The 27,397-nt window shown below is 37.5% G+C and overlaps 3 protein-coding genes across 4 annotated transcripts; 1 reads left to right on the top strand and 2 right to left on the bottom strand.

The window, feature by feature from the left end:
* Positions 1 to 1,937: 1,937 nt before the first annotated feature.
* Positions 1,938 to 3,267, top strand: sst2 (somatostatin 2). Its single transcript, XM_083524937.1, has 2 exons — positions 1,938 to 2,160; positions 2,840 to 3,267. The coding sequence occupies exons 1-2, from the start codon at positions 2,023 to 2,025 to the stop codon at positions 3,017 to 3,019; spliced, it is 318 nt and encodes a 105-aa protein (XP_083381063.1). The 5' UTR covers positions 1,938 to 2,022; the 3' UTR covers positions 3,020 to 3,267.
* A 2,134-nt stretch (positions 3,268 to 5,401) lies between these two features.
* On the bottom strand, positions 5,402 to 15,295 carry cwc25 (CWC25 spliceosome associated protein homolog). Of its 2 annotated transcripts, none has more exons than XM_083526243.1 (9): positions 15,141 to 15,295; positions 9,075 to 9,247; positions 8,349 to 8,585; positions 8,071 to 8,140; positions 7,785 to 7,924; positions 7,216 to 7,276; positions 6,519 to 6,712; positions 5,786 to 5,953; positions 5,402 to 5,712 (listed from the first exon to the last, which is right to left on the bottom strand). In XM_083526243.1, exons 1-9 carry the CDS (start codon positions 15,156 to 15,158, stop codon positions 5,598 to 5,600), a joined length of 1,176 nt encoding a protein of 391 aa, XP_083382369.1. In that variant the 5' UTR covers positions 15,159 to 15,295; the 3' UTR covers positions 5,402 to 5,597. The 2 variants fall into 2 exon arrangements, with proteins under 2 accessions (XP_083382369.1, XP_083382370.1); XM_083526244.1 differs by lacking the exon at positions 15,141 to 15,295 and adding an exon at positions 10,051 to 10,198.
* Positions 15,296 to 17,415: 2,120 nt separating this feature from the next.
* LOC310717047 (uncharacterized protein) lies at positions 17,416 to 21,726 on the bottom strand. The gene is made up of 4 exons (XM_083524706.1): positions 21,470 to 21,726; positions 20,425 to 20,508; positions 18,688 to 18,881; positions 17,416 to 17,879 (listed from the first exon to the last, which is right to left on the bottom strand). The coding sequence occupies exons 2-4, from the start codon at positions 20,506 to 20,508 to the stop codon at positions 17,570 to 17,572; spliced, it is 588 nt and encodes a 195-aa protein (XP_083380832.1). The 5' UTR covers positions 21,470 to 21,726; the 3' UTR covers positions 17,416 to 17,569.
* Positions 21,727 to 27,397: the final 5,671 nt, after the last annotated feature.

Raw genomic sequence — 27,397 nt, forward strand, 5'->3', positions numbered from 1 at the left:
AGTGTGAGGAGAACGCTGTGTACTTTTAATAATCCTCTAATGACTTTTTTAAAGTCATAAATGTCCCGAAAGCAGATTTTTATTATTTTATTATAATTTTTTTGCTTTTGATTTTAACTTTTAAAAATGACAAAAAATCTTACATTTTCTAAATATGGCATATTAATTTTTCTTTTTTTTTATTAGAAAAAAAAATACATTCACTAAATGTGAATCCACTGAACATCTAATCAAAATTAAATAAAATATGCAAAGTAATTTTGTTTGTTTGTTTTTCGTTAGTAAGTTTGTTTGTCTGCTTGTTTATTTATTTTGTCATAATAAAACTACCTACATTTAGCAAATGTCTATATTTTGGAAAACAAAAATTAATATTTCACTTACATTTTTGTTTTCCAAAATATAGACCTTTGCTAAATGTAGCAGCAATACAGAATTAAATATAATGAATATAAAAAGTTTATATAATATCAGAGATTTGTTTATGTTTATTCCTGTGGCAGCAGCAGGGAAAAAACTCCCTGAGACTTTAAGAGTAAGAAACCTTGAAAGGAACCAAAACCACATGAGGATGGGTTTGACAAGTCAATTCATTATAGTTCCATCAAAAAATCTTAATTAAAAGCTTTTTTAAAACACTTTTATTTACAGCATTTTCATAAAAGGCTGTATATTAACTAATTGGGAAAAAAAGGTAGTTCTATGTCAAATTAGACTTTGAGCACCACCATATAACCAAAATGGTATGATCCTCGTTTTAAGATGAATCAAACGAATCAGACTCAAAGAGTAAATATGGCCAAATCATTTCGTCGGGAAAATATCATTCAAAACTCATTCTGTAAGAATCACATCTCGTGGTTTCCTCTGGTGCTTTGCCAGAAACTCGCAATTGTGAAAAAAAAATTCAGAATTATGACTTTCTATCTCGCATTTGTAAGTTTATATCTCGCAATTCTAAGAAAAAGTCAGATCTTCTACCTCCATCTCTCCAGGCTCTTCTAAACCTGCTCCCTACTCTCACCACAAATCACACTATCATCCGCAAACATCATAGTCCATGGAGACTCCTGTCTGACCTCGTCCATCATCCTGTCCATCACCACTGCAAACAGGAAAGGGCTCAAAACCGATCCTTGATGCAGTCCAACCTCCACCATGAACCAGTCTGTCGTTCCTACTGCACACTTCACTGCTGTCACACTGTCATACAAAAAGTCGCAAATAAGTTTTTATTTTATATTAAGTGGCAGAAATTGGTTTTCACACTGAGCTGCTGTTCCTACTTTACCCAAAAAATTATTATTTCCAACAAGTAGAACAGTACAATACTAACTGACTGTTACAGAAGCAGTCGCACTAAAGACTCCTTCTCTAAATGTCAAATAAAACGTTTCTTATAGAAAATGTGATCATATGAACTGTTATTATTTTGCTTAATGTCAACCTTCTATAGCCATTTCATGTAAAAGGATTCATGTAAGGCAGTGTAACTCTGAGCCGATCTCCCCAGTGTTTCTCCCAGTGGTCCATTCCAACTTTCCACGGCAAGCTTTTAATTCTCATTAGTCAACAGAGCACGTGGTAACATTACCAGAAAGTTGAGTCAATTAAACCATCAGGCTTTTAAGTCATGTCAAGAATAAGCCAGAATCAAGCTCCTGTTTCCAGGTTACTTTGCCCCGATGCTGACATGGGGGTCGTTGAGAAGTGGGTCTCTGTAGCAACAATGTAATGCAATTCAACCCTACTGTTTATGAGCACGAGCCACTTGATGTGACGACACTTTGTTTGAGCAGCACTGAAAAGTCTATTAGCCTGATGGAAAAAGATCATAAAGTTGATTGGTAACCCGGGGCTCGAGGTCATTAAACTTCTCCAAGCATAAAACGCTTTTATTTAGAGATGAAGAAGGACAGAGTATAAATACTAGACCTTGGAACCCAGAAACAGAGCAAGCATCAGAAGCTGCAGAGCTCAACACCAGAAATCATCACCAGCTACTCGAACCAAATCGAGAAGATGTCGTCTTCACCAGTCCGTCTCGCTCTCGCTCTCATGTGCCTGGTCTCAGCCGTCGGTGTCATCTCCTGCGGCCGGCCTCACATGGTCTTGAACTCGGCTCTGGATGAGGTTCACAACGTCCAACTAGGAGACGAGGTAAGAGTAGATATTGATAACTAAACTAGGAAACATAGGTTTAATCTTTTGTGATAAATAGTAAAAAAGTGCGTCAGTTCATATATAAAGCTTAGTATAATCTCGACAATAATAGTATCCTTTATATTTGCTGTGACAATGACGATTTCATCAAGGCTTTCTTGGTTTTCCACTTTGTAGAAAGTTAAAAAACTTTGTAAATGTGCTTTCTGAACATCCCATTCCACATGTAGTCCCCATTTTGCTGTTATAAAAACTTCCACTCTTTTGGGAAGATGTTCCTAAATTTTGTGTGTGAAATGTATTTATCCACAAGGGTTTTAGTAAAGTCAGGTACTGATGTAGGTGAGGTGAGGGTGCAGTCAGCGCCACATTCATCTCAAGATCTTCTACACACTTCCAACCCATGTAAAGCAGATCTTCATGGAGCTGGCTTTGTGCATTTTTTTTGCTGAAACACGTTATACGATTATACAGTTGTGTGCCGTCAACTTTGGAGATGAAGTACATATGGCTGGAAAAGTCAGGTGTGCCAATACTTTTGTCCATATAGTGTACATGCAAATTAGAGTTTCCCTTTCAGTACAAATGAAACGATCTTAAGATTTGGATCACAGCATTTAGAACAGTACTATTAGAAACGCTTGGTCTCACCAACAGTGCTGTGTTTTCCACTCAGGTCCCAGAGAGACTCACTCTTCCTGAGCTCCAGTGGATGCTCAGTAACAACGAGCTCACCCCCGTTCAGGTGGAAGAAGCCCCTCTCAGCAGGATGGAGCTCGTCAGGAGAGACAACACAGTGACGGCCAAACCACACAACTGCATGAATTACTTCTGGAAGTCCAGGACAGCATGCTGAGCTCAGCGTACACCCAAGATCCAGAGCCAGAGGCGCCATCTGGACCGTTAATATGCTGCAATTAACTCCCTCTCGTTCAGCATACACCTCTGAGACAGTTATCATGCTTTCTCTCTGGCTTCAAACACTCCAGAAGCTCTGTTAATTACTTTAATTCTAGCAGCTAGATGTTGTTCCAATATAAGGTGCCAATTTCATTCTGCTCGAAAGCTCAAATGGTTTTAAATAAACGATACAGCATCATCAAACTGATCCCTGTGTGTGTGTTTATTGCTAGATTTCAAATCTGGGTAACTTGAATTCATATGGTTCACTGCTTCATGATCCCACACACACAAACTCTACAGCGCCTTCAGAAAAACATATGGTTTCAAATCTTATGAACATTTACATACAAAACACGAAGAAACCCAACATCAGATTGCAAACCGAGCTAGCTAATGCAAACGCCATCTTTAACGCTTCCAAGATATTAGCTTAACAAGTAGTGACGCTCAGATTGGTGAATTTTCTCAAGGGGTTTAAAAGAAAAACAAAACAAAACAATCATCTTTCTGTTTAAAGTTCAGCAGTCAGGGCGCTAATCCGAGAGTCGGCCATTCTAGAGGCTTTCAATTACAGAATCTCTCCTGGAACGTTTGAACCTCACCAAAAAAATCCACCATAATATCCATAGAGAACCAGTGCACGTCGTGTTCCCTTACAGGAAATGATGTCATATTTTCTGAAGTCTCTCAGAAGCAGCTTGTTCTCATTCTTGTAGCTTTCAAATGAATACCTTTGCTAATGTATGAGAGTTTACAGTACTTGACGATCTGTATACGGTATTTGAGTTCCTTTTATTATATATAAAAGAACCACCATGTCCACAAAAGTATTGGGGCACCACAACTTTTACGAAGTTGAAGGCACACCACTGTATAGGACATTGTTGGATGCAGTGGCATTACATTTTCTCTTCACCTGAACTAGGAGAACCAAACCTGTTCCAGCATGACATTGACCCTGTGCATAAAACCACAAAGTGTGTGGAAGATCTTGAGTGGACTGCCATAGAGCTCAAACCCTACTGAACACCTTTAGGGTGAATGTGAACACTGGCTGGACCTCAGGCCTCCTCACCTTCTCACCTACACCAGTACCTGACTTTACTAACACCAACGTGTGGACAAATGAAATCTCACACAAATCTCTATTTTTAATAACACTTACTGTATTTTTTCGGACTATAAGCCGCTGCTTTTTTCCCCTACGTTTTGAACCCCGCGGTTTAAACAACGAAGCGGCTAATTTATATAACATTTATTCCAATTAAATTTCCGAACGGAAACAAAGAAACGCACCTCACCTGTGTTCTGAGCTGCACGTCATCGGGAGAAAAAACTTTTTTTTAAAGGCACGACGATGCCAAAAGATAAACTCCCGAGAGAAATAGTTGTGAAAGGAAGGAGGAAGACAGTGAACAAGGACTTTCTTGGTCGGCTACTGTTTAGATACAAGCCGTTGTAACGCGTTGAGTCTGGGTGAAGGGAGAGCTCGCTAACTCCAGTTACAACAGAAATCATATAAGCACAGACAGGTTTTCAAAACTTGTGCTTTTTTATTTTTCTTGGCAACAGCGTTACGGGTTAGTCTTAGAAATGAGCATCAGAAAATAATAAGGACATATTCCTCGGTCTCCACACATGCAGTAATACCGGAAAAATGCTGTGCCTGGCTATTCCCAAAATACCGCTATGCTCTTAAAGGAAGCGCAACATATTTCACCTGTTACACCGTGTAACAGACACTGTCTTTAATTAAAACATGTGTAAAGTCCATTAGTTTTAGTGTAGACGGCTTATAGACAGGTGCGGCTTATTTATGTTCAAAATAAAAATCTTTGTCAAATTCAGTGGGTGCGGCTTTAAAAGTTTTTTTTTTTACACAACAGCGTTACCGCGATTTGTTTGATGAAGGCATGCTATAAAAACACATACAGTACATGTTTATCTGTCAGGAATCCACCTGCCACGCCCCCTTCAGCGTGGCAGCCGCTTTCTCTGAAGCTCCCGGCTTCAATCGCGCACATCTGGTGCTCGTTTAACATCATCACCAGCTCCTATTTAAACTTCCACACTCTCACCGTCCGTTATTGTTGGTATATGTTGGTTCACGGCGGTTGTTATCGCGCATGCGTATCCCGGTACGTGTCTTCCCACCGGCACTCTCTCACCGGCTGCTCTTTTCTTCCCGAAGCGCACCGCGGACCGAGGGCGAGATAACCGGGTTCCACTGTATTTCCTCAGTTCCTCTATTTTATTGTGAATAAAATATAGATTTTGAATGTTGAAAGTGCAACGTGAGGATTCTGTATGTCGAAACATAATCAAGACAAAGAAATAATCTCTAATCCATGTTTTTAATCGCTTTAAAAAAAAAAAACAAAGAAACAAAACTTTACGAAAATGAACTGGTTACAATCCACAATCATTTTATTTATTTTCCTGTACAAATGGACCACTAGCCAAATAAAATGATCTGGAAAAGTTTGTTTTAAATTTATAGGAACGTCACTGCTGGTGAACATCGTTGATCTTCACTTTCTCATAAAGTTCTTCTCCAGAGAGGTGGAGGTCCTCTGAATGGAGTGGATGTTCCTCCTCACGCGATCCTCCACGGACGAGGTGGCAGCGCTCTCCAGCTTCATGTTGCTGCACAGAAGTCATTATTAGAAATAAAGAATGGAGGACACGGTGGTATTTCCGTTTCCCAGTGCACACTTACTGTATGAATGAGGCGTGGCTGCTGTGTCGGGTTTTGCTGTCTCTCTCTTTCTCCTGCTCGTCTTCTTTTTTATACCTGAGCACGTTGCTTTCTCGCTCTTCCTCTCTCGCACGTGCGAAGCCCATCATCTCGTTCCTCTTCTTTTCAAGCTCTTCAGCTGTGAGACGCCTGAGACAGAAAGGAACAGCTACTTCATTAGATGCTCTAAATCCCCAAAAGGACGTCGAAACCTCTGCGAACCCAAACACAGGCAACTCGACTGGTGTCAATTCCAGAAAATATCAATTCAGACATCTAACATATGAACTCATTTATTAAAGCCAAACTACAGATCCTGTCCACCAGGCTTCTATCTCTGAACCTAAAACCTATAGAGATCTTTTTCCCCTGTCGATCAGGATTTAGTGATTTGAAAATAAATCCTGAATGATGGAACTCTGAACAGCTTTCAGCAGGTTATTTGGGCTCCATACACTTATAGGAACAGGAGAACTGAGTTTATGTCCATGCGATGGGAGATTGTACGGTCACGAGCCGTAGTTTGGAAACCCTCTGGATTATTGATCTCAATTTCCACACATTTACTTACAGGATCTGAGGGCCATGTTTAATAGGGAGAATTGTACAATGGAAGTAGTTATAGATTAAATTTAATGGTTTATATGAGAAAACAACAGTTTCATTACTGTGTGTGTGTGTGTGTGTGTGTGTGTGTGTGATATCAGATGCCTACTTGCTGTAGTTAGTGCTCTGTGGTCTGTGATATCGCTCTCTGGGTTTCGCCAGACCCTGTGCTTTAGCGTTGTGCTTCCTGTCTGGATCGTGAGGTGAACGGTTCCTCTTTTCCTCTCTGGATCCCAGCGGAGAGCGACTCCGCTCCCTCCTGTAGCTCGACTCTGACGACTGATGCGACCTGCCTGCTGGGAACTACGACAAAACAGAAAATAAACAAAAATGAAATCCCGTCTAATTCCTTGACCTGAACCAGGGTTTGTGCAGGATTCACAAAGTCGAATTTTTCCCCTCGATGTATTTGTGTGGTCGATGCATTTTCAGTCCTAATCTTAACCGAACCCTAAATTTATTACTTTTACAAGCCAAGTATCAGCAAATTTGCACTTCCCCATATCTGAAAAATAAAATCCGTTTTTCCGGTGTGAATGTAAGAGAGGATCAATAAATGAGATCCAATAACAGAAAGCTGATTGGCTGTTGTATGTTGGTCTCGTTTGTAGTCGTAATACAGCGAATTATATTTTATTATTGTATAATTCTATTCGGACTAGAAAAATTAAGACCAGTTTAAAATGAATTAAGACCTGGAACAATTTAAGAATTTGAAACCAAAATTTTATTTTTACATTCCAGATTTTTTAAGACCCCCACTGAAACCCTGTGAAACATTATGTGAGCGGGGCGTAGCCACGTACCTGCAGTCCGTAACTGGATTTGTGATGCGAATGAGAGTTTGTGACGTTTTCTTCCTTTGACCTGAGGACACGAACAAGAGTTTTCCTTTCAATTTCAATGCTGGGCAAAAAAACTCAGCAGAAAGTAGACATAGACCAGCAGAGCATATAAAACTATTACTAACGACTAGAGCTCAAACCAATAGAGATGATAGGTAGGTTGGATCGTACTTGCCAATAACCGATTAATCTACTGAGAGATTTTAAAATAGATACTTAATAAAATAAACAAACAAAAAAAATAAATATATAACACCAGTGTAAAAGAGTACTGATATTTATAAAAAAATAAAATTAACAGTCCTGAATCATGAAAATGTGCTAAATGAAATAAATATGAATAAATCTTGAAGAACAGGAATTACGCTCTCAAACTGAAACAAAAATAACGCTAACATTTTTTAAAATACAGTTACAGCCAAAATGAATAAGACACATTGAATAAACAGCATGTGGCATCAGTGATTCGCCTCTAGAGGCCGCTCTTGTACTGTAGAACACGACCCGGAAAAACTAGACTTAATTTCCACCTGTGTTTTCTGTCTTCCTCATCAGAGCTGGAACTCCTCCGTTTGTGTTTCTTCTCCTTCCTCCTTTCTTTATCGTCTCGCTTTTCCTTCTTGTCCTTCTTCCTTTTCTTCTTTTTCTCCTTTTCTAAATTTTCACGTAACTGTGGGACGGGAGAAAAAGAACAGGGTGAAGTTTTGTACGTCGGGTTCACGTTTGATTTTTCACACAAACTCTGCACCGTGCAACATGAAATGGAGGTGTGCAATTCCTCGCAGGGTTACGTAGAGCTTTCGCCAGATGACTTACCATTTTGCGAATCTCTTTCATTTTAACCGGATTTGTGAGAACACTTCTCTTTTTCTCCTCCTCGCGTTTCCTAGAAATAAACAGAGTAGACAGAGTTACACACAAGACCTTCGTTAATGAATAATGATGTCATTTTACAGCACACATGCAGCTCTGCCTTATAAAAAGGAAGTCACAAGTCTGTGGTTGTGGTGTGAATCAGACATGCGAGTTCACATATCTACAGTCTCGTCTGTTAAAATAATATCTATATATAGAAACATCTAAGGATTCCTTACCGGATCTCGAACAGCGGATCTTCTCTGATTTTATAGGCCATATCCAAGCTGGAGATCGAGGTGGCGGAATTGAAAATTGAACCGGGCAGGAGACCCGTTTCGGCAGACGGTCCGCTCTCGGGTTCCTCGTACTGCTGCGTGATTTCTTTGTCTACTGGACGGCCGAGGAGGTACTCCTCACGGGAGATCTGTCCTCCTGGACCCTGGTACATCCAGTCCAGGCGCTCATCTTTCTTCCTGAAAGACCCAAGTGGTGCATGTTAGTTCAAGCTTATTTTTTATAGCACTTTGGCCATTGTCTCAAAGCAGCTTTACAGAATTTCAGAATGATGGAGCAAAACATTTTTAATATAAGTGAATTATGTGTGTTTATTCCCAATGAGCAGCCTGGGGGTGACGGTGGCAAGGAAAAAAATCCCATACATGGTATGTGAAAAAAAACCAAGAGAGAAAACAGGAGGGGAGGGGAAAAGGGGAACCCATCCTCATTTAGGTGATATCAAGAGTGTGATTATAAATCATTAAAACAGCAAACCGGAAAGTGAGAACCAACATGAACACCGGATTAAGAGGTTGTTTATCTTTAAAGTCCAATTTTCTTATCATTATTGCATTCAAATAAATCTGGGATTGTGAAGGTACAGGGGAAATGCGGGTTTATACAATTCAAAGTGTTCATATGGTTTAAATAAATTAACGGATTGAATAAAAGACACGAGCACCCACTTGACGGCGCCCGTTTCCTGTGCATATTTGGTGATTTCCTCTCGAGCTCGTTCCTCCTTCAGCTCCTTCTGCAACTCTTCGATCTTCTTCCTTTCGGCTTCGTGTTTCTGCTCGGCTTTCCACACGCGCTCGATGTTCTTCAGTGTCTGGGGATGCCAGCTTTTCTTCAAGTTCTGACGATACAAAAAAAAAAAAAATATATATATATATATATATATATATATATATATATATATATATATATATATATATATATATATATATATATATATATATATATATCAGCAAACTGGAAGCTGGGGATCACATGCTCAGTGAATTAATGCTCCCTATAAGCTCATTACATCATCTGATTATCTTCTGATCTTCAGCATCAGAATGTTTATACTCTACATTTTTACCAGAACAAGCAGGTTCAGGACCAGCTTTTCCCCAAAAATTCTATACCTCTGGATACACACTGTGTATAACGTTTGTACAGTTGTACACACAATAATCCATACCTTATATTTTAAAGTTATATCATATTTCTCTACATATATTGTGCCTTACACATATATTATATATAACACAGATTTTTTTTTTTGCTTAACAGCTTCTGCACATTTTTACTGCTCAGAACCTGTATATTTATATGCTGTACATATATTTATCTGCTCCTGACAGTTTGCACAATGCCACTATTTACACTTATGGTAGATCCTAAACTGCACTAAACTACACTACACTACACTAAACTACAATACACTACACTATACTACACAGGAGCTCAACCTAAATGTCAAACAACTGTTTATATCTACTTTATACATGTGAATCTTTAAAAATGAAATAAAAAAAATGAATTTGGCACATTACTACATTAGCTGCTTGCTAGCTCGAGTCAAAAGGTAAGCTAAGCTAAGCTAACTCGCTTTATCCGAAAGTGAAAAAAGTATTTGATAAATATTACATGGTTTACTCAGTAAAAACTCACGAGATCTCCTCCTCCCATTGTGATGACGAATTTGAAAGTAAATATTTTATCTAAAAAGTGAAAAATCTCTCCAACGTTGTCGTTTCTCTTTCCCGATTTTGCGTGTTATTCTTGCGCAGGGGACACGCTAATCTAATGCTAATGTTTATTGTAGTATACGTGCTGCCATAGCAACGGCAAACATGACTGTTTTGCAAGTGCTGTTTTTGCAACAGCTACTTCCGGTCGTAATCCGCATGCGCCAAACATACATCACTAAACTATACATTCACTACACTACAATACTATGCATTACACTACAATACAATACTATACATTACACTACACTATAATAGCCAATAAACTACACTATAATACACTAAAATGCTATACGTTACACTACACTATAATACACTAGACTACACTACAATACTATACATTACACTACTTTATAATATAATATAATACAATACACAACATTAACACTACACTACTGCACACTACACTACAATACACTACATTAACACTACACTACTGTACAATACAATACCCTACACTATAATACACTACACTACATTAACACTACACTACTGTACAATACCCTACACTATAATACACTACACTACATAAACACTACACTACTGTACAATACAATACCCTACACTATAATACACTACACTACTCTACATTAACACTACTGTACAATACAATACCCTACACTATAATACACTACACTACATTAACACTACACTACTGTACAATACCCTACACTATAATACACTACACTACTGTACAATACCCTACACTATAATACACTACACTACATGAACACTACACTACTGTACAATACCCTACACTATAATACACTACACTACATGAACACTACACTACTGTACAATACAATACCCTACACTATAATACACTACACTACATTAACACTACACTACTGTACAATACAATACCCTACACTATAATACACTACACTACATGAACACTACACTACTGTACAATACCCTACACTATAATACACTACACTACATGAACACTACACTACTGTACAATACAATACCCTACACTATAATACACTACACTACTCTACATTAACACTACTGTACAATACAATACCCTACACTATAATACACTACACTACATTAACACTACACTACTGTACAATACCCTACACTATAATACACTACACTACATTAACACTACACTACTGTACAATACCCTACACTATAATACACTACACTACATGAACACTACACTACTGTACAATACCCTACACTATAATACACTACACTACATTAACACTACACTACTGTACAATACCCTACACTATAATACACTACACTACATGAACACTACACTACTGTACAATACAATACCCTACACTATAATACACTACACTACTCTACATTAACACTACTGTACAATACAATACCCTACACTATAATACACTACACTACATTAACACTACACTACTGTACAATACCCTACACTATAATACACTACACTACATTAACACTACACTACTGTACAATACCCTACACTATAATACACTACACTACATGAACACTACACTACTGTACAATACAATACCCTACTCTATAATACACTACACTACTCTACATTAACACTACTGTACAATACAATACCCTACGCTATAAAACACTACACTACATTAACACTACACTACTGTACAATACCCTACACTATAATACACTACACTACATGAACACCACACTACTGTACAATACAATACCCTACACTATAATACACTACACTACTCTACATTAACACTACTGTACAATACAATACCCTACACTATAATACACTACACTACATTAACACTACACTACACTATAATACACTACACTACATGAACACTACACTACTGTACAATACAATACCCTACACTATAATACACTACACTACTCTACATTAACACTACTGTACAATACAATACCCTACACTATAATACACTATACTACATTAACACTACACTACTGTACAATACCCTACACTATAATACACTACACTACATGAACACTACACTACTGTACAATACAATACCCTACACTATAATACACTACACTACATGAACACTACACTACTGTACAATACCCTACACTATAATACACTACACTACATGAACACTACACTACTGTACAATACAATACCCTACACTATAATACACTACACTACTCTACATTAACACTACTGTACAATACAATACCCTACACTATAATACACTACACTACATTAACACTACACTACTGTACAATACCCTACACTATAATACACTACACTACATTAACACTACACTACTGTACAATACCCTACACTATAATACACTACACTACATGAACACTACACTACTGTACAATACAATACCCTACACTATACTACACTACACTACATGAACACTACACTACTGTACAATACAATACCCTACACTATAATACACTACACTACATGAACACTACACTACTGTACAATACAATACCCTACACTATAATACACTACACTACATGAACACTACACTACTGTACAATACAATACCCTACACTATAATACACTACACTACATGAACACTACACTACTGTACAATACAATACCCTACACTATAATACACTACACTACATTAACACTACACTACTGTACAATACCCTACACTATAATACACTACACTACATGAACACTACACTACTGTACAATACAATACCCTACACTATAATACACTACACTACATGAACACTACACTACTGTACAATACCCTACACTATAATACACTACACTACATGAACACTACACTACTGTACAATACAATACCCTACACTATAATACACTACACTACTCTACATTAACACTACTGTACAATACAATACCCTACACTATAATACACTACACTACATTAACACTACACTACTGTACAATACCCTACACTATAATACACTACATGAACACTACACTACTGTACAATACAATACCCTTCACTATAATACACTACACTACATGAACACTACACTACTGTACAATACAATACCCTACACTATAATACACTACACTACTCTACATTAACACTACTGTACAATACAATACCCTACACTATAATACACTACACTACATTAACACTACACTACTGTACAATACCCTACACTATAATACACTACACTACATGAACACTACACTACTGTACAATACCCTACACTATAATACACTACACTACATTAACACTACACTACTGTACAATACAATACCCTACACTATAATACACTACACTACTCTACATTAACACTACTGTACAATACAATACCCTACGCTATAATACAATACACTACATTAACACTACACTACTGTACAATACAATACCCTTCACTATAATACACTACACTACATGAACACTACACTACTGTACAATACAATACCCTACACTATAATACACTACACTACTCTACATTAACACTACTGTACAATACAATACCCTACACTATAATACACTACACTACTCTACATTAACACTACTGTACAATACAATACCCTACACTATAATACACTACATTAACACTACACTACTGTACAATACCCTACACTATTATACACTACACTACATGAACACTACACTACTGTACAATACCCTACACTATGATACACTACACTACATTAACACTACACTACTGTACAATACAATACCCTACACTATAATACACTACACTACTCTACATTAACACTACTGTACAATACAATACCCTACGCTATAATACAATACACTACATTAACACTACACTACTGTACAATACCCTACACTATAATACACTACACGACATTAACACTACTGTACAATACAATACACTACACTATAACAAAATACAATAAACTACACTATAATACACTACACTACATTAACACTACTGTACAATATAATACACTACAATACAATACACTACACTATAACAAAATACAATAAACTACACTACATTAACACTACAGTACTGTACAATACCCTACACTATAATACACTACACTACACTACATTAACACTACACTACTGTACAATACCCTACACTATAATACACTACACTACATGAACACTACACTACTGTACAATACAATACCCTACACTATAATACACTACACTACTGTACACTACACTACACTACATGAACACTACACTACTGTACAATACAATACACTACACTACAATACACTACACTATAACAAAATACAATAAACTACACTATAATACACTACACGACATTAACACTACTGTACAATATAATACACTACACTACAATTCACTACACTATAACAAAATACAATAAACTACACTATAATACACTACACTACATTAACACTACTGTACAATATAATACACTACACTACAATACACTACACTATAACAAAATACAATAAACTACACTATAATACACTACACTACATTAACACTACTGTACAATATAATACACTACACTACAATACACTACACTATAACAAAATACAATAAACTACACTATAATACACTACACGACATTAACACTACTGTACAATATAATACACTACACTACAATTCACTACACTATAACAAAATACAATAAACTACACTATAATACACTACACTACATTAACACTACTGTACAATATAATACACTACACTACAATACACTACACTATAACAAAATACAATAAACTACACTATAATACACTACACTACATTAACACTACTGTACAATATAATACACTACACTACAATACACTACACTATAACAAAATACAATAAACTACACTATAATACACTACACTACATTAACACTACTGTACAATATAATACACTACACTGCAATACACTACACTATAAAACAAGAGCTCAACCTAAATGTCGAACAATTGCACGATCTATATTAAACTTAAAACCGGTCTGTTTATATCAACTTTATATATGCGACTCTTTCAAAAATTAACAAAAAAAATACCACTACATTACAATATCACTACATTAGCTGCTTGCTAGCTCGAGTCGAAGGGCGAGCTAAGCTAAGCTAACCCGCTTTACCCAAAACGGAAAAAAAATAGTAATTTGTAAATATTATTAGGTTTACTCAGCAAGAACTTACGAGATCTCCTCCTCCCATTGTGATGAAGAATTTTAAATTAAATTATTTGTCCAAAAAAAGTGTTAAATCTCTTAAACGTTGTCGCTTTTTCTTCCTCACACGGCAGACATGACTGTTTTGGATATGAAACACAGCTACTTCCGGTCGTAATGCGCATGCGCTAAACAGCGGGTCTTTAGCCCGGGATGGGAATTTTAATAATAATAATAATAATAATAATAATAATAATAATAATAATAATAATAATAATAATAACAATAATAACTATAATAATATAACCAGCTTATATTTATAATAATAACAATGATAATAGTAATAATAATAATAATAATAGTAAAAATAATAAATATGAAATTAAAATAGTTTATATTTATAATAATAATAATAATAATAATAATAATGATAATAATAATAATAATGATAATAATGATAATAATAATAATTATGATTATATAATAATATAACCAGCTTATATTTATATTAATAACAATGATAATAGTAATAATAATAATAATAATAATAATAGTAAAAATAATAAATATGAAATTAAAATAGTTTATATTAATAATAATATTAATAATAATAATAATAATAATAATAATAATAATAATAATAATAATAATAATAATAATGTCTTACTATGCCGGTGTAAGTAAAGGACGTGAGGAAAAAAAGATTTTTACAAACAATTATTTTAAAGACCAACATTGCCTATAGCACGAAGGAAAACAAGAAAGACCAGAGAGAAAATAAAAGAAAAGAACCCAATCTTCTCAATATCAATAAATATCAAAATCAATTAATCACATTTGCTTCCAACAAACAAAGCCTTTTTGCATTTCATAACCTCATGGAGATTTGGTGATCCTCTGCTTCTGTTTGTAAGTTTTTACCTGATAAACCTAGACACAGTTTTATATACTGTTTTCCTTTTTCCTTATATCTTATTTGAAGCTAAAACAAAATATACTTCTTAAAATATCTGTTTCAGTAACTATATCTCAATTCAGAGAGTCGGTAAATTAGAGATAATTTTCTAGGATTACAAAATGCAGTAAATTCTTTCTTGGTATTATTACATTTTATCTTGGTAAAAAGAATAACACTAATAAATGTACATAACCAACACAATGTCATTTGGTTTTATTGACTCAGATCACTTCATATACTGCATCAGAGAAGCTCATCTAGAGAATCATGACTGCATTAGAAATTTCTCAATTTTTCCTTATAACTGAATTAGAGTAAAATCTAGCATCACCCAATCAAGGCAATTTTGCTTAAATTAACCCATTTAGGTTTTTCATAAGTTCAGGGTGCTGTGTGACGAATCAGAGTCCTGTTCACGGTGTAATTTCACCTCCGTGACCAGGATGAAGTGTTTTATTGTAGATACACGCATTAGGCTGCAAAAAGCATCATCGCTGTGTGGAGCTCTCCAAGGTCCTTAACACACCACTGCACTTTTGCAGGTGTTTGGACCTTTTATACCCTTGATTTAATTTTTGTTCAATCCTTATTGAAGAGTGAAGAGAGGTTTCAAAGTTAATTGTGTATATACTTGATGATTCATGAGCTTTTGGTGCAAAACTAATTTAATGAACACTACACTCTTTACAATTTCTTTTTTTTATTATTGGTACCCGCACAGCGTACAATTCCAGTCCCAAATTTCTGTGTTCGATCAATCGATCTTCTTTGTTTTTTCTTCAGTTTTTATTTATAAATGTTCTCATTTATCATTTTTATTGAAATTTACTTCATCAAATAAACCACAAAATGCAACCAAAGGTCAATTCATGCTATTTAAAACAAAAGTATTGGGACATCTGACTTTTCCTGTGGTACTGTGGTTCTTCCTTAAACTGTTACCACAAAAGTTGGAGGCATACATCTTGGGATGTGATAGCATGACATTTTCCCTTCACTCGAACTAGGAGACCCAAACCTGTCCCAGCATGACAATGCTCCTGGGAGTGGAAGGTCTCCTGCTCTAAAGTTCTGACCTCAACCCGATTGAACATGTTGGGGATGAAAATGAATGCTGACTGCACCCCAGGCCTCCTAACCTTACCTACATCAATCCCTGACTTTACTAACACCCTTGATGCTGAATGAAATCTCACACAATCTCCCCAACGTCTAGAGGAGCATCTTCTTAGAAGAGTGTAACTTATTATAACAGCATGGAGACTTACTGTGGAATAAGATGTTCAAAAAGAAGCACATAGTATCTTTTGGTCAGGTGTCCACAAACTTTGTCTAAAAAATATACTTCCTGTGTGATAAATATTGATTTATTAGAGAATAAATATTCTTTTTTCACAGCAAACAATCTGTAATCTGAATCTGCTAAATGTTTGGCATTTAAACATAAACTAAACAATGTTCTATTCAAGAAATAATCAGCAGGGAATAAACTTCATATCCTAGCGCCTTCCGCTTGGTAGACGTCCAAGCCCGATGCGATCGACCGGGAGGCCAAAGCCGGACCTAGCACCCTGTTTGGAAGTTCTAGTTCTGCCAGATGGATTTTTCTCCGTATTAGTGATGTGAGTAGCGGTTTCGGAAATCTCAGGACGCTGCTGGCTGGTGTTGTTGTTGTTGTTGTTGCTCTTTTCGGTCGGATGTATAGAGGAGCTTGATGGCGCTTTGACCTCGGTGAAGGAACTGTTTTGGCCGGTCGTGATCTGAAGTAAACTGTCTCCTGTCCGTCTTTTCTGCGAGCCTTTGATTCGCCTGTTGGGGAAAAAAAACACAATTAGCATGGGTTTAGCTGTGGATTAGCAGTGTGACAATGATATATATAAACTTCTACATTTGCACACCATTAAATATTATCATAACTGTTAGTTATATCACAAATAGTCATTAAAAAATAAATAGAATTATGAGCAATCTGTATTTCTGGTTAATTTCTGGCAATCAGTATGTTTGAGTTCAGAGCTCCTCATTTCCAGAGTGAAAACTCCATCAATTATTTGCTAATAGTCATTTTTTAAAAAAGGATTCTCATCATCGTACCAACAGTTACAAACAGCCCTGCGAACACGCTGTTGCTATGGAAATGACAGTGTATTAAATGTAAGACAAATTTGATTGAAATCCTAATATCTCTAATCACATCCAGCTGTCTAAGTGATACGTTCTAAAAACTGAATGTGTGTGTCAAAGCCAGTGAAGATTGTTTCCACTACTAGGGTTCACAGGACCTCATTCGTATATCTCTAATCATATTCCTTTAATCCGTCGCTGAACCCACGGCCTGTCGCGTTGGCTCTCTAGAGAACCCTCAGCGTTAGATCTATTCACGGAGGATGACGAACTTCTGGGAAACGTTTCCTCTCGAGCGGACTGTTCTGAAGGACCATGAGCTCAGTCTGTTATCATAACACACCGTCTGGTAACATAGCACCTTAATTAGACGCCGTGTGATCTCAGCATCACCACCCGAGTGACTTTAGGTTTCTCCGAAGTCTGCAATGGCATGATGGATATTTACAGAGAAATCACGTGAGCACGTGGGGATGGGTGGCGAGGTGAATACCTCTGCCTGTCTTTCTGATTTCTTTTCAGCTTTACAGGGCTGATCGACAGAGGGTCCAGAGGGCTTTTTCCTTCAGGAAAGCCCCTCGTTTTCTTTAGATCCTGCTGGACTTTGCCGTCGTTCTTGGGTTGGCCGCACGGCTGTAAGGTGACATCAGCCAGACGGATCGGGCTAGCCGGGAGACGAGTTTGATTCTGAGGACGGAACGAGAAATGATAAAAGTGTTGCTTTCTGTTGAAATTTGAGCATATTACCCTATTTCAATATTCCATGTGTTTGTTCATGTTGAAGTGCTGCCATTATTTTCAGATCAAGTTTTAGGCATTTATTGAAGGTGAACACTGACTGCACCCCAGGCCTCCTCACCTCAACTACATCAGTACCTGACTTTACCAACACTGTTGTGGCTGAATAAATCTCCTCAATTCTCCACCAAATCTAGTGGAACATCTTCCCTGAAGAGTGGAGGTTAATAAGTATACACAACTCAGGTATCCACAGAACTCAGGTGGGCCTGACCTTATTCAAAATGCTGCAGTCTTTAACCTTCAGTGTTTAACCTTGTCTGCAAAATATTGAGCTGGTTTACTAGTAACATATAATCCCTACATCGTTTCATCCTATTTTTATTCAGACTTAAATTCCTTGCCTTAAACTTTTTCCAGAAAATGCAATAACATCAAATAGCATATGATGAAATAGTCAAATATCATATGCTAGCTTATCTTATATATCTGTGTACTGTTTGTATACAATGTGTATTGATCTATCTATCTATCTATCTATCTATCTATCTATCTATCTATCTATCTATCTATCTATCTATCTATCTATCTATCTATCTGTCTGTCTGTCTGTCTGTCTGTCTGTCTGTCTGTCTGTCTGTCTGTCTGTCTGTCTGTCTGTCTGTCTGTCATTTCACTTTAACATAGAAACACTTAACGCTTCAGGGGTAAATCAGCAAATACGTCTCGTGCTCATGAATCTCATGATAATTCACCAGTTTAAAAAATGCATGATATATTATTTTTCAAGCTACTTATAGTTTTTAATCTTAAAAAGAAAAAGAAAAATAATTTCTGATGATTCATAAACACGACCATCAACTTCATTTATATTACACCTTTTTTAAAGCCTTCATTTATGTGAGCGACCTTGAGTTTTGGCAAAGCAGCACAATACAGTAAATCTCTTCTTCTTCCTCTTCTTTTTGCTCTTCCTCTTCTTCTTCTTTTTCTTAGTCTTATTATTATTATTTTAAAAAGATGAAGTATCTTAAAGGCACATCGAAAGCTTCATATTATTACATTACATTTAACGCATGCTTGTGGTAAACCGGGACAAATGTAGTGATGTTAATGAGCATGACCTTGAGGTTTGGACTTGTACAGGTGTTTCTTTACATTTTCCATTCAAATTTGTCTTCAGAGACAACACACAGTCCACACGCCGAGACGAGCAGCTGTTAAGCACGTCAACGGTTTAACACTAAAATGAACCTCGGATCAGTGTTGAACTTTTGCTGGGTCATTATTTAAAAAAAATTTTTTTTTACTTAATAACAAGCAACAAACTGATTTATTTATAAATATATATATTTTAATCCAAGAGTAATTTTTTAAGTGTCTGGATTCATGAGACATAATTCCTGAAACTGGACGTTTTAAAGACAAAACACTGTCACGTCTGACCCTGTGACTGATCAGATTTAAATATCAAGACATTTTGGGCTTTTACCTGCTGCTGGATGGTGGAGGTGCTGCAGTGTGGAGGGCTGATCATAAAGATACAGAACAGGGTTACACACTCCCAAATCCGCATCTAAAAAAAAAAACATAAAGAGAGAAAAATAGAGAGGCAGAAGGAAATAATTAAATTTGGCATGTTTTATTAAAGTTATGAGGACACCGAGCACCGCGGTGAGAACGTAACACTGGAAACGAACACGTGTCCCCACATGCTGCGTGAGGCCCTGCGAGACCTTTTTTTCATGGAATGCGAGTCGGGATTAGTCCTGCCCTTCCCAGGCAGCGACATGTGTCCAGGCCCTGGCGTCTCATCTTCATTAAAAAGGTCAAAGTGATGGAAATAATTCGGCTATTTCTGAACAGAGGGGCACCGCGTCCCTCTGGAGAAATCCCCCCTCCCCTTGAACACCCTACCCCTCCACCCCCCGCCAAGCCCCAGTCCCGCATGAGCAACTGGATCAACCCGAGCATCAGGAGGACTGATCTTCAAATCTGTCAAAATACCAATTCTGGCAGAGGATGCGGTGCTAATCGGCTCAACTCGGACTGAACCCGTCGTCGCCTGAAATAGTTTACGGGAAAATGCTGTTTTAAAAAAAGCCTGTGGAAATGTAATTAGGCACAGACTGAGACATGCAGCATCTCGCTTTGACATTGAAGACCAACTCGGAATGTGTACGAGGAAACGCATAAAGGAAAAAAGAAGAAGAAGAAGAATGAGTTCATGCATAAAATGCCTGGATTAATTTAGTGCTTGACTGGGAATTGCTCACAAGGACATGAGTAATAAAGCAGAATTTAAAGCAGACATACATTCAATAATCATCACCATCACCATGATGATACATTTACATCCTTGTTTATCATCCAATTCAAAGATCTGACCAACAGAACCCTAAGAATGCACTGACGTATCCTCATTGACCTGCATGAACATGCATAAATATTAAACGTCATTTCCCAATGAAACTACCGTATCCTACAATAAAAAAAAAAAACACAATTCCAACAATAATTCTTCATCGTTCTCTGACCTTTTTCCAGACTTGGATTTCACTGATCAGATGATTTGCTGGATCTTCTTTTGTTTTTCCTCTTCTCTTGATGCTCACTTGTTTCTCATCTGCCCCTCGCTAATAACTTGTTTATAGATTTTCTCGGGTTCCCTCCTGTCCAATCGGAGCTCGCGTTTCCAGTGGCGTCATCGTCGACCCCTTCCCCAGAACAACATTGTAACCTGTAGCTTCGAGAAAACCTTTGTGCCAGGACCTGCCGGTCACTTTCCTCTCGCCCTGCGATTTATTGGATGTATAATTAACGGTTTAATGCCATTCTCGCACCTGATTGGTGTTCCTCATGGTGTGCTTGCGGTCGAGTTTAATTTTAAGGCCATCACTGGGCCTCGGTGCTTTTATTAGCCTCGGCGATCACTGCCAGGGTCTGTCTGAATGAGGGTGACCTTTTAATGCCCCCCGTGCGCGCACGCTAATAAAATCACCCCCAGGCCCAGTGACGGCTGGCCAGGCCGGCTGAATTACACTCAGCGATACGGTCGAGGGCAGAGCCGCGAGTATCACACACACAGGCATTTCAAACACATGCACCGCATAATCGACATGGATCTGACATCCTGTTTTGTCTGGGTGCATGGGAACGACAGAGGGATCGCTAACAGGGTTCCAGAGGCATCCGTTACACGATTAACTTCAGCGGCCTGGATGCTGAGCGCTGAAGAATGACTAACGAGAGACGGCATGAGTGAGGAGTGCAGCGTGAGACACGTCTCGTCCTCACCAGCAGGAGGAGCAGAACACCTCAAAGATCCCGCTGAAAGAGCTTCAATGGAATAACTGCTGCATTCCAGTGCAGGAACCGGTGTGTTAGATGATCTCTTGTGGTTTGAGGGATCTGGTCTATGTCAGGCAAATGGAAACATTACAACGGGGAGGATATACATAGTTCTGATTGAGAGAAAAAAATGTGATCAAGCGGCTGCATTACTGTATTACTCAAGACCTTCCCTTTAATAAAAAAATAATAATAATAATAATAATAGTAATAATACAACTAAATCTGATCTAATTGATTAGAGTGTCTTGATTGGTTTTCTGACTAGTGTTAAATTATCATACCTTTAAAATCTGTATAGTAACATACCCAGATTATACACTGGATTATATTATGGATTATACACATCAGATTATACACTGCATCATATTTAGATTATACACTATTTAATACTCAAATTATACACTGCTTTGTGTTCATTTACATTTATGGCATTTGGCAGATGCCCTTATCCAGAGCGCCTTGCTCATGGGCCCAGCAGTGGCAGCTTGGTAATACATTCATTGCACTGCTTCGTATTCGAATTATACACCTCTTTATATCATGATTAATATTCGGATTATAAACCGATTCATATTGGGATTAATATTCCGATTATACACCGGTTCAGATTCGGATTATACACTCCCTTTTCATGAACATGTTCCAATCAAGTAATCTCCTTCTCATCGGTAGATCCAGACAGCTCTCTGCAGTGTTCTTTATCAGAAAGAAACGGAAACCAGTTTCTAAAGTATTCTTGAAAAGCTATTAACCCAAGTGTGTGTCCTTGGTGAAAATGTAATATTTTTTCTCTCTCAGCAGCCCAGCTTGCTTGTCTCAAGTGTGTTAGCTGGATAATGGTGTTGCCTTTATTATAATGAGAATCAGTGTGGTCAGGTTCGCATGTGTACATACTGCTAAAGGGGTTCTACGAGCTATTGAATCATAAGGTGTACTTATAGCATGTGTTGTTCATTTGATGTTGCAGTGACCTAATTTTCTTGCCCTGATAAAAAAAACTTTCTTTTTTACACGATTGTACACAGTATGGCCAAAGGTATTGAGACAATTACATTTATGGCAATTGACATTTGATTTTTCCAGCTATATGTGTTTCTTCTCCAAACTTTCACCATAAAATCCCAAAATTTGGCCGTTAAAAAGCTTTTGGGATAAATTGGAATGCTGACTGCCATAAACCAGGAAGAAAAACATGGAAATTGCCAAAAAAATACTACTTTAGACTGTATTTTAACTAGCTAACATGACTAACAAACAAAGCTAATGACACGATGCTAGCTAAGCAAAAATACAATGGGTGGCACCTGACCTCTAATCTGGGGTGTCCAAACAATCGGCAGAACCTGTGTGATGAAATGTAGGTGTGCACACCAAACCCAGTGAACTAGCATGGGCAAATGGAGAAACAAAGGAACACCAATAGGCCAAGAATGCTAACAAGACTTCTTGAGGACATAAGACATCAATCCGATCAGAATCTGATAAAAAGAATTTACGCTGAAAAGAAATTTAAACCTCCTTTTCAATTATGCATCATTTGATTAAAATTCCTTGTTGCATTCTATTAGCTGTAAAACTTTTTCTGCTGAGTGAGTAACAGGAAAATAGTCTCTCTCTCTCTCTCTCTCTCTCTCTCTCTCTCTCTCTCTCTCTCTCTCTCTCTCTCTCTCTCTATCTCTCTCTCTTTCTTTTTTAAGATCTTGGCCAAAAAGATGCTGATTTGTCCCGAAATGCTTTGTTTTTGTCACGCTCTCAGACTCCATCTGGGTGTTCGAGTTGAACTTGGAAGCTGAAGTGAATTTAAGGAGCTGAACATTAAAGAGATTTGTTATCTTTAAGCTCAGCGCTGGAATTGAGTTCGCCCAAAGCGACTTGTCCGACTCGATTTTAACTGATAGATCGGATTAGTTAGCAGCAGATCCTTTGTTTAGTTCAAGCACTTTTTTTTTCAAAGCTTTCCTGCAGATCTTCAGCATTAAAGCACAATTCTCTAATCCTGTGACTAAAATATATTTTTAACATCAGAGTTTATCCATATAACAAGTGTCACTCTTATCAACAACCTGCGCATCTCTGGTGAATTCCCAGGAGGATTTAGGCACAATCTGGACACAACTTTGACATGTTCACTGAGGGTGTACTCACTTTGGTTGCCAGTTATTCAGACAATATTGTATATTGAGTTATTTTCAGAGGACAGTAAATCTGTACTGCTATAAAAGCTGCATACTGACTAAAATATATCCAAGTTTCATTTCTGTAGTATTGTCCCTTGAGAAGATAAAATTAAATAGTTGTTGAAATGTGAGGGGTGCACTTACTTTTGAGATTGTATTTATAAATATATATTGTGAGTTCTCCTGCTTATCTGGAACAAAAAAAATCGTCTGGAATAAGACTGAACCCAGCCGACCAACCGTAACCCATAATTCATAACAAGGCTCCTCAGAGCTGTAGAAGGAAGTAGGATGCACCCAACCAACAAGGTGCTTCACTGAGGAAACTCCTAGGCGAGAAATTAGCAGGCGCTCGGATTTAGAGGGAACATTTATCATGAACGCTGACAGCAAACACAGCAGTGTAATGAAGAGACGGTGTAGCGAGAGAAGAGAGAGAGAACAATGCAGTGTGACTAATGTGAGCAGGGCTGGAAATCTCCAGACGTGTCTTCAGCTCTACCTGAAGATCCCTGAGAATGAGATTGTTTCCTACTGCGGAGATATCGAGACGAAAACACAAGGGTTGATAACAAACCAAAATTTATAGGGTTTCAAATATTTGTTAATAAGATTGGTGTGTATTCTGAACATTACATTCCACATTTAGTCCATATTTGCTATTATAACATCCTCCAACACCTTCTGGGAGAAGTTTCACTAGACTTTGTAGAGATTTCTGTAAGATTTCATTCAGCCACATGGGTAAGTAAGTAAAGTCAGGTATTGATAGAGGTGAGACGATGAGGAGATCTGGGGGGCAGTCAGTGTTCACAATCATCCCAAAGGTGTTTAATAGGGTTTAAGATCTATAGCAGGCCACTCAAGATCTTCCACACATTTCCAACCCATGTAAAGCAGATCTTTAAGGAGCTTGGCTTTGTCTCACAGGAGCATCGTTTTAGGTTTGAGTCTCCTAGTTTTCAATTGAAGGGAATATTTAGCGCATCCAAAAATGTAATGCAGTTGTTTGTCTCCAACATTGTGCTTACAGGATTTGAACTCACAACCTTCTGATCAGAAGTCCAACATCATCACGACCGAGCTACCACTCATAACAAACAGGAAGTAAAGATGTCCTCACAGAGTCTTTATTTATTCCGTTTTATTTTTAAGCATCATAGTAGATGAACATTCTCTTGTGAAAATCTTACGGCGTTTATTACGTTACAGTGGTTTTATGACTGTACACTACGATTTTATTACCGTAATCACACCAGCCTTTCTAATGAAATGTTCTTGATTTCCTAAACATTTCCTTCTTCATCTCTTCCAGGGATCCCCGAGAGTCGGATCGCTTCGTAAAACGCGAATTTATCACAAACAAAAAGTCTTCATGGAGTCTTTTAATTTCTGCACGAACACGAATCGTGTCTCCTGCGAACCTTCATTACAGTTTCTGATGGTTTTATTATGATAATTATGAGCTCTGTTTTGTGATAACAGTAAAAATATGGTTATAAAACTTAATTTTTTAATCTGAACCACTGTTGAGTGATCGCTTCTGATTGGTCGGAAGAGGAAATGCACAGAGCAGCAACAAATCACAGGTTTATGTCGATACGCTTGTTTTAACGCGTTATGGTTTCCATAGCAACAGCTCATTCATTGGAATTTGAATGATTTTCTTGAAGATTTCTGGAAGTTTTTATTTAACATTTTAGTGAAGGAGTCTCCCGTATAATAGTTTTTTAATTGTTCTTAGCAACTTAATAGCATAATAATGGCTCAAAAAAGCGAAAACTGCGGAACACATGTTTATAATAATGTGCTTTTTCTCCGACATGGATTCCATAGCAACAGCTAATTCACTGGGATTTGCTTTATTTGATAAAGATTTCTGTCAAGCACTCGTGTTTTTTTTTTTTTTTTACATTTTAGGGAAGGAAAGTTTTAAAACTACATTTTCACGGAAATGTTACACTTCGCTGTTCCTCGGTCATTTATTGCCAACAGTGGAAATGTAGATATAAATGGATAAAAATGTAAACGTAATTTATCATTAATAAACAATAATGTATGGCGTGTCTAACGGGAAATGCTTCATCTCACCCCAACCTAACATTCATTATTTTCTTATCACTACATGCCAACAGAGAAGGGATGCGCATCTGAATCGTTCCATCCCTACAACATCCCATTTACTTCTCTGATTTGAAGTATTCACTCAAGGAATTCCCTAATGAACTTCTCATCAGCAGAGATGTTTTCACCAGAGCTCTTTAGGTTGCGTTCCAACATGCCAAATCAAACCTAAATTCCATACCAGATTGGTTGAGACCCGGGTTACCAGCGACCTGTGTTAGTCAACAGGGTACCAGTGGAAATTGAGCTACTGTTGGCCAAAGGAGAAGAAGGAGAGGAGAAAGAGACAGAGAGCATCTAGAGATGGAGGTAGCAGAGCTGAAGATGCTAAAGATTTCATTGGGATTGATGACCACAGGATTAGAAAAACGTTTATTAAAGGGACAACGCATGGAGGACGTTTTGGAGACGAGGTGAGGGAGGTGAGATTGAGATGGTTTGGACATGTGCAGAGGAGGGACATGGGGTATATCAGTAGGAGAATGCTGAGGATGGAGCCACCAGGAAGGAGGAAAAGAGGAAGACCAAGGAGGAGGTTTATGGATGTGGTGAGGGAAGACATGCAGGTAGTTGGTGTGAAAGAGGCAGATGTAGAGGACAGAGAAGTATAGAGACGGATGATCCGCTGTGGCGCCCCCTTATGGGAGCACCTGAAAAAAGAAGAAGAAGAACAGCAGAGCTCTTTACAGTTTAGAATCTCAGCGCTCTCTCACTGCTGCAGGTTGTGCAAGAACTAATTCTACGCTAAATTTATTGTAAATAGTAAATAGTAAATTTATCGTTAATAGCAGCTACTACACAGGAATCCCA

This window comes from Silurus aristotelis (assembly GCF_946808225.1).
Source record: "Silurus aristotelis genome assembly, chromosome: 22".
Classification (NCBI taxonomy): domain Eukaryota; kingdom Metazoa; phylum Chordata; class Actinopteri; order Siluriformes; family Siluridae; genus Silurus; species Silurus aristotelis.

Bases quoted from the DNA above. Each gene is read 5' to 3' on its own strand.
- cwc25 (XM_083526243.1), bottom strand. The intron at 7,925-8,070 runs GTAAGTCATCTG...CCCGTCCCACAG, and splicing joins TGAAAGAGATTCGCAAAATG to TTACGTGAAAATTTAGAAAA. The intron at 7,277-7,784 runs GTGGAAATTAAG...TCGTGTCCTCAG, and splicing joins GAGGAAGACAGAAAACACAG to GTCAAAGGAAGAAAACGTCA.
- sst2 (XM_083524937.1), top strand. From the start codon at position 2,023: ATGTCGTCTTCACCAGTCCGTCTCGCTCTCGCTCTCATGTGCCTGGTC. The intron at 2,161-2,839 runs GTAAGAGTAGAT...TTTTCCACTCAG, and splicing joins ACGTCCAACTAGGAGACGAG to GTCCCAGAGAGACTCACTCT.
- LOC310717047 (XM_083524706.1), bottom strand. From the start codon at position 20,508: ATGCGGATTTGGGAGTGTGTAACCCTGTTCTGTATCTTTATGATCAGC. The intron at 18,882-20,424 runs GTAAAAGCCCAA...TTCCGTCCTCAG, and splicing joins CCTCCACCATCCAGCAGCAG to AATCAAACTCGTCTCCCGGC. The intron at 17,880-18,687 runs GTATTCACCTCG...TTTCCCCAACAG, and splicing joins AATCAGAAAGACAGGCAGAG to GCGAATCAAAGGCTCGCAGA.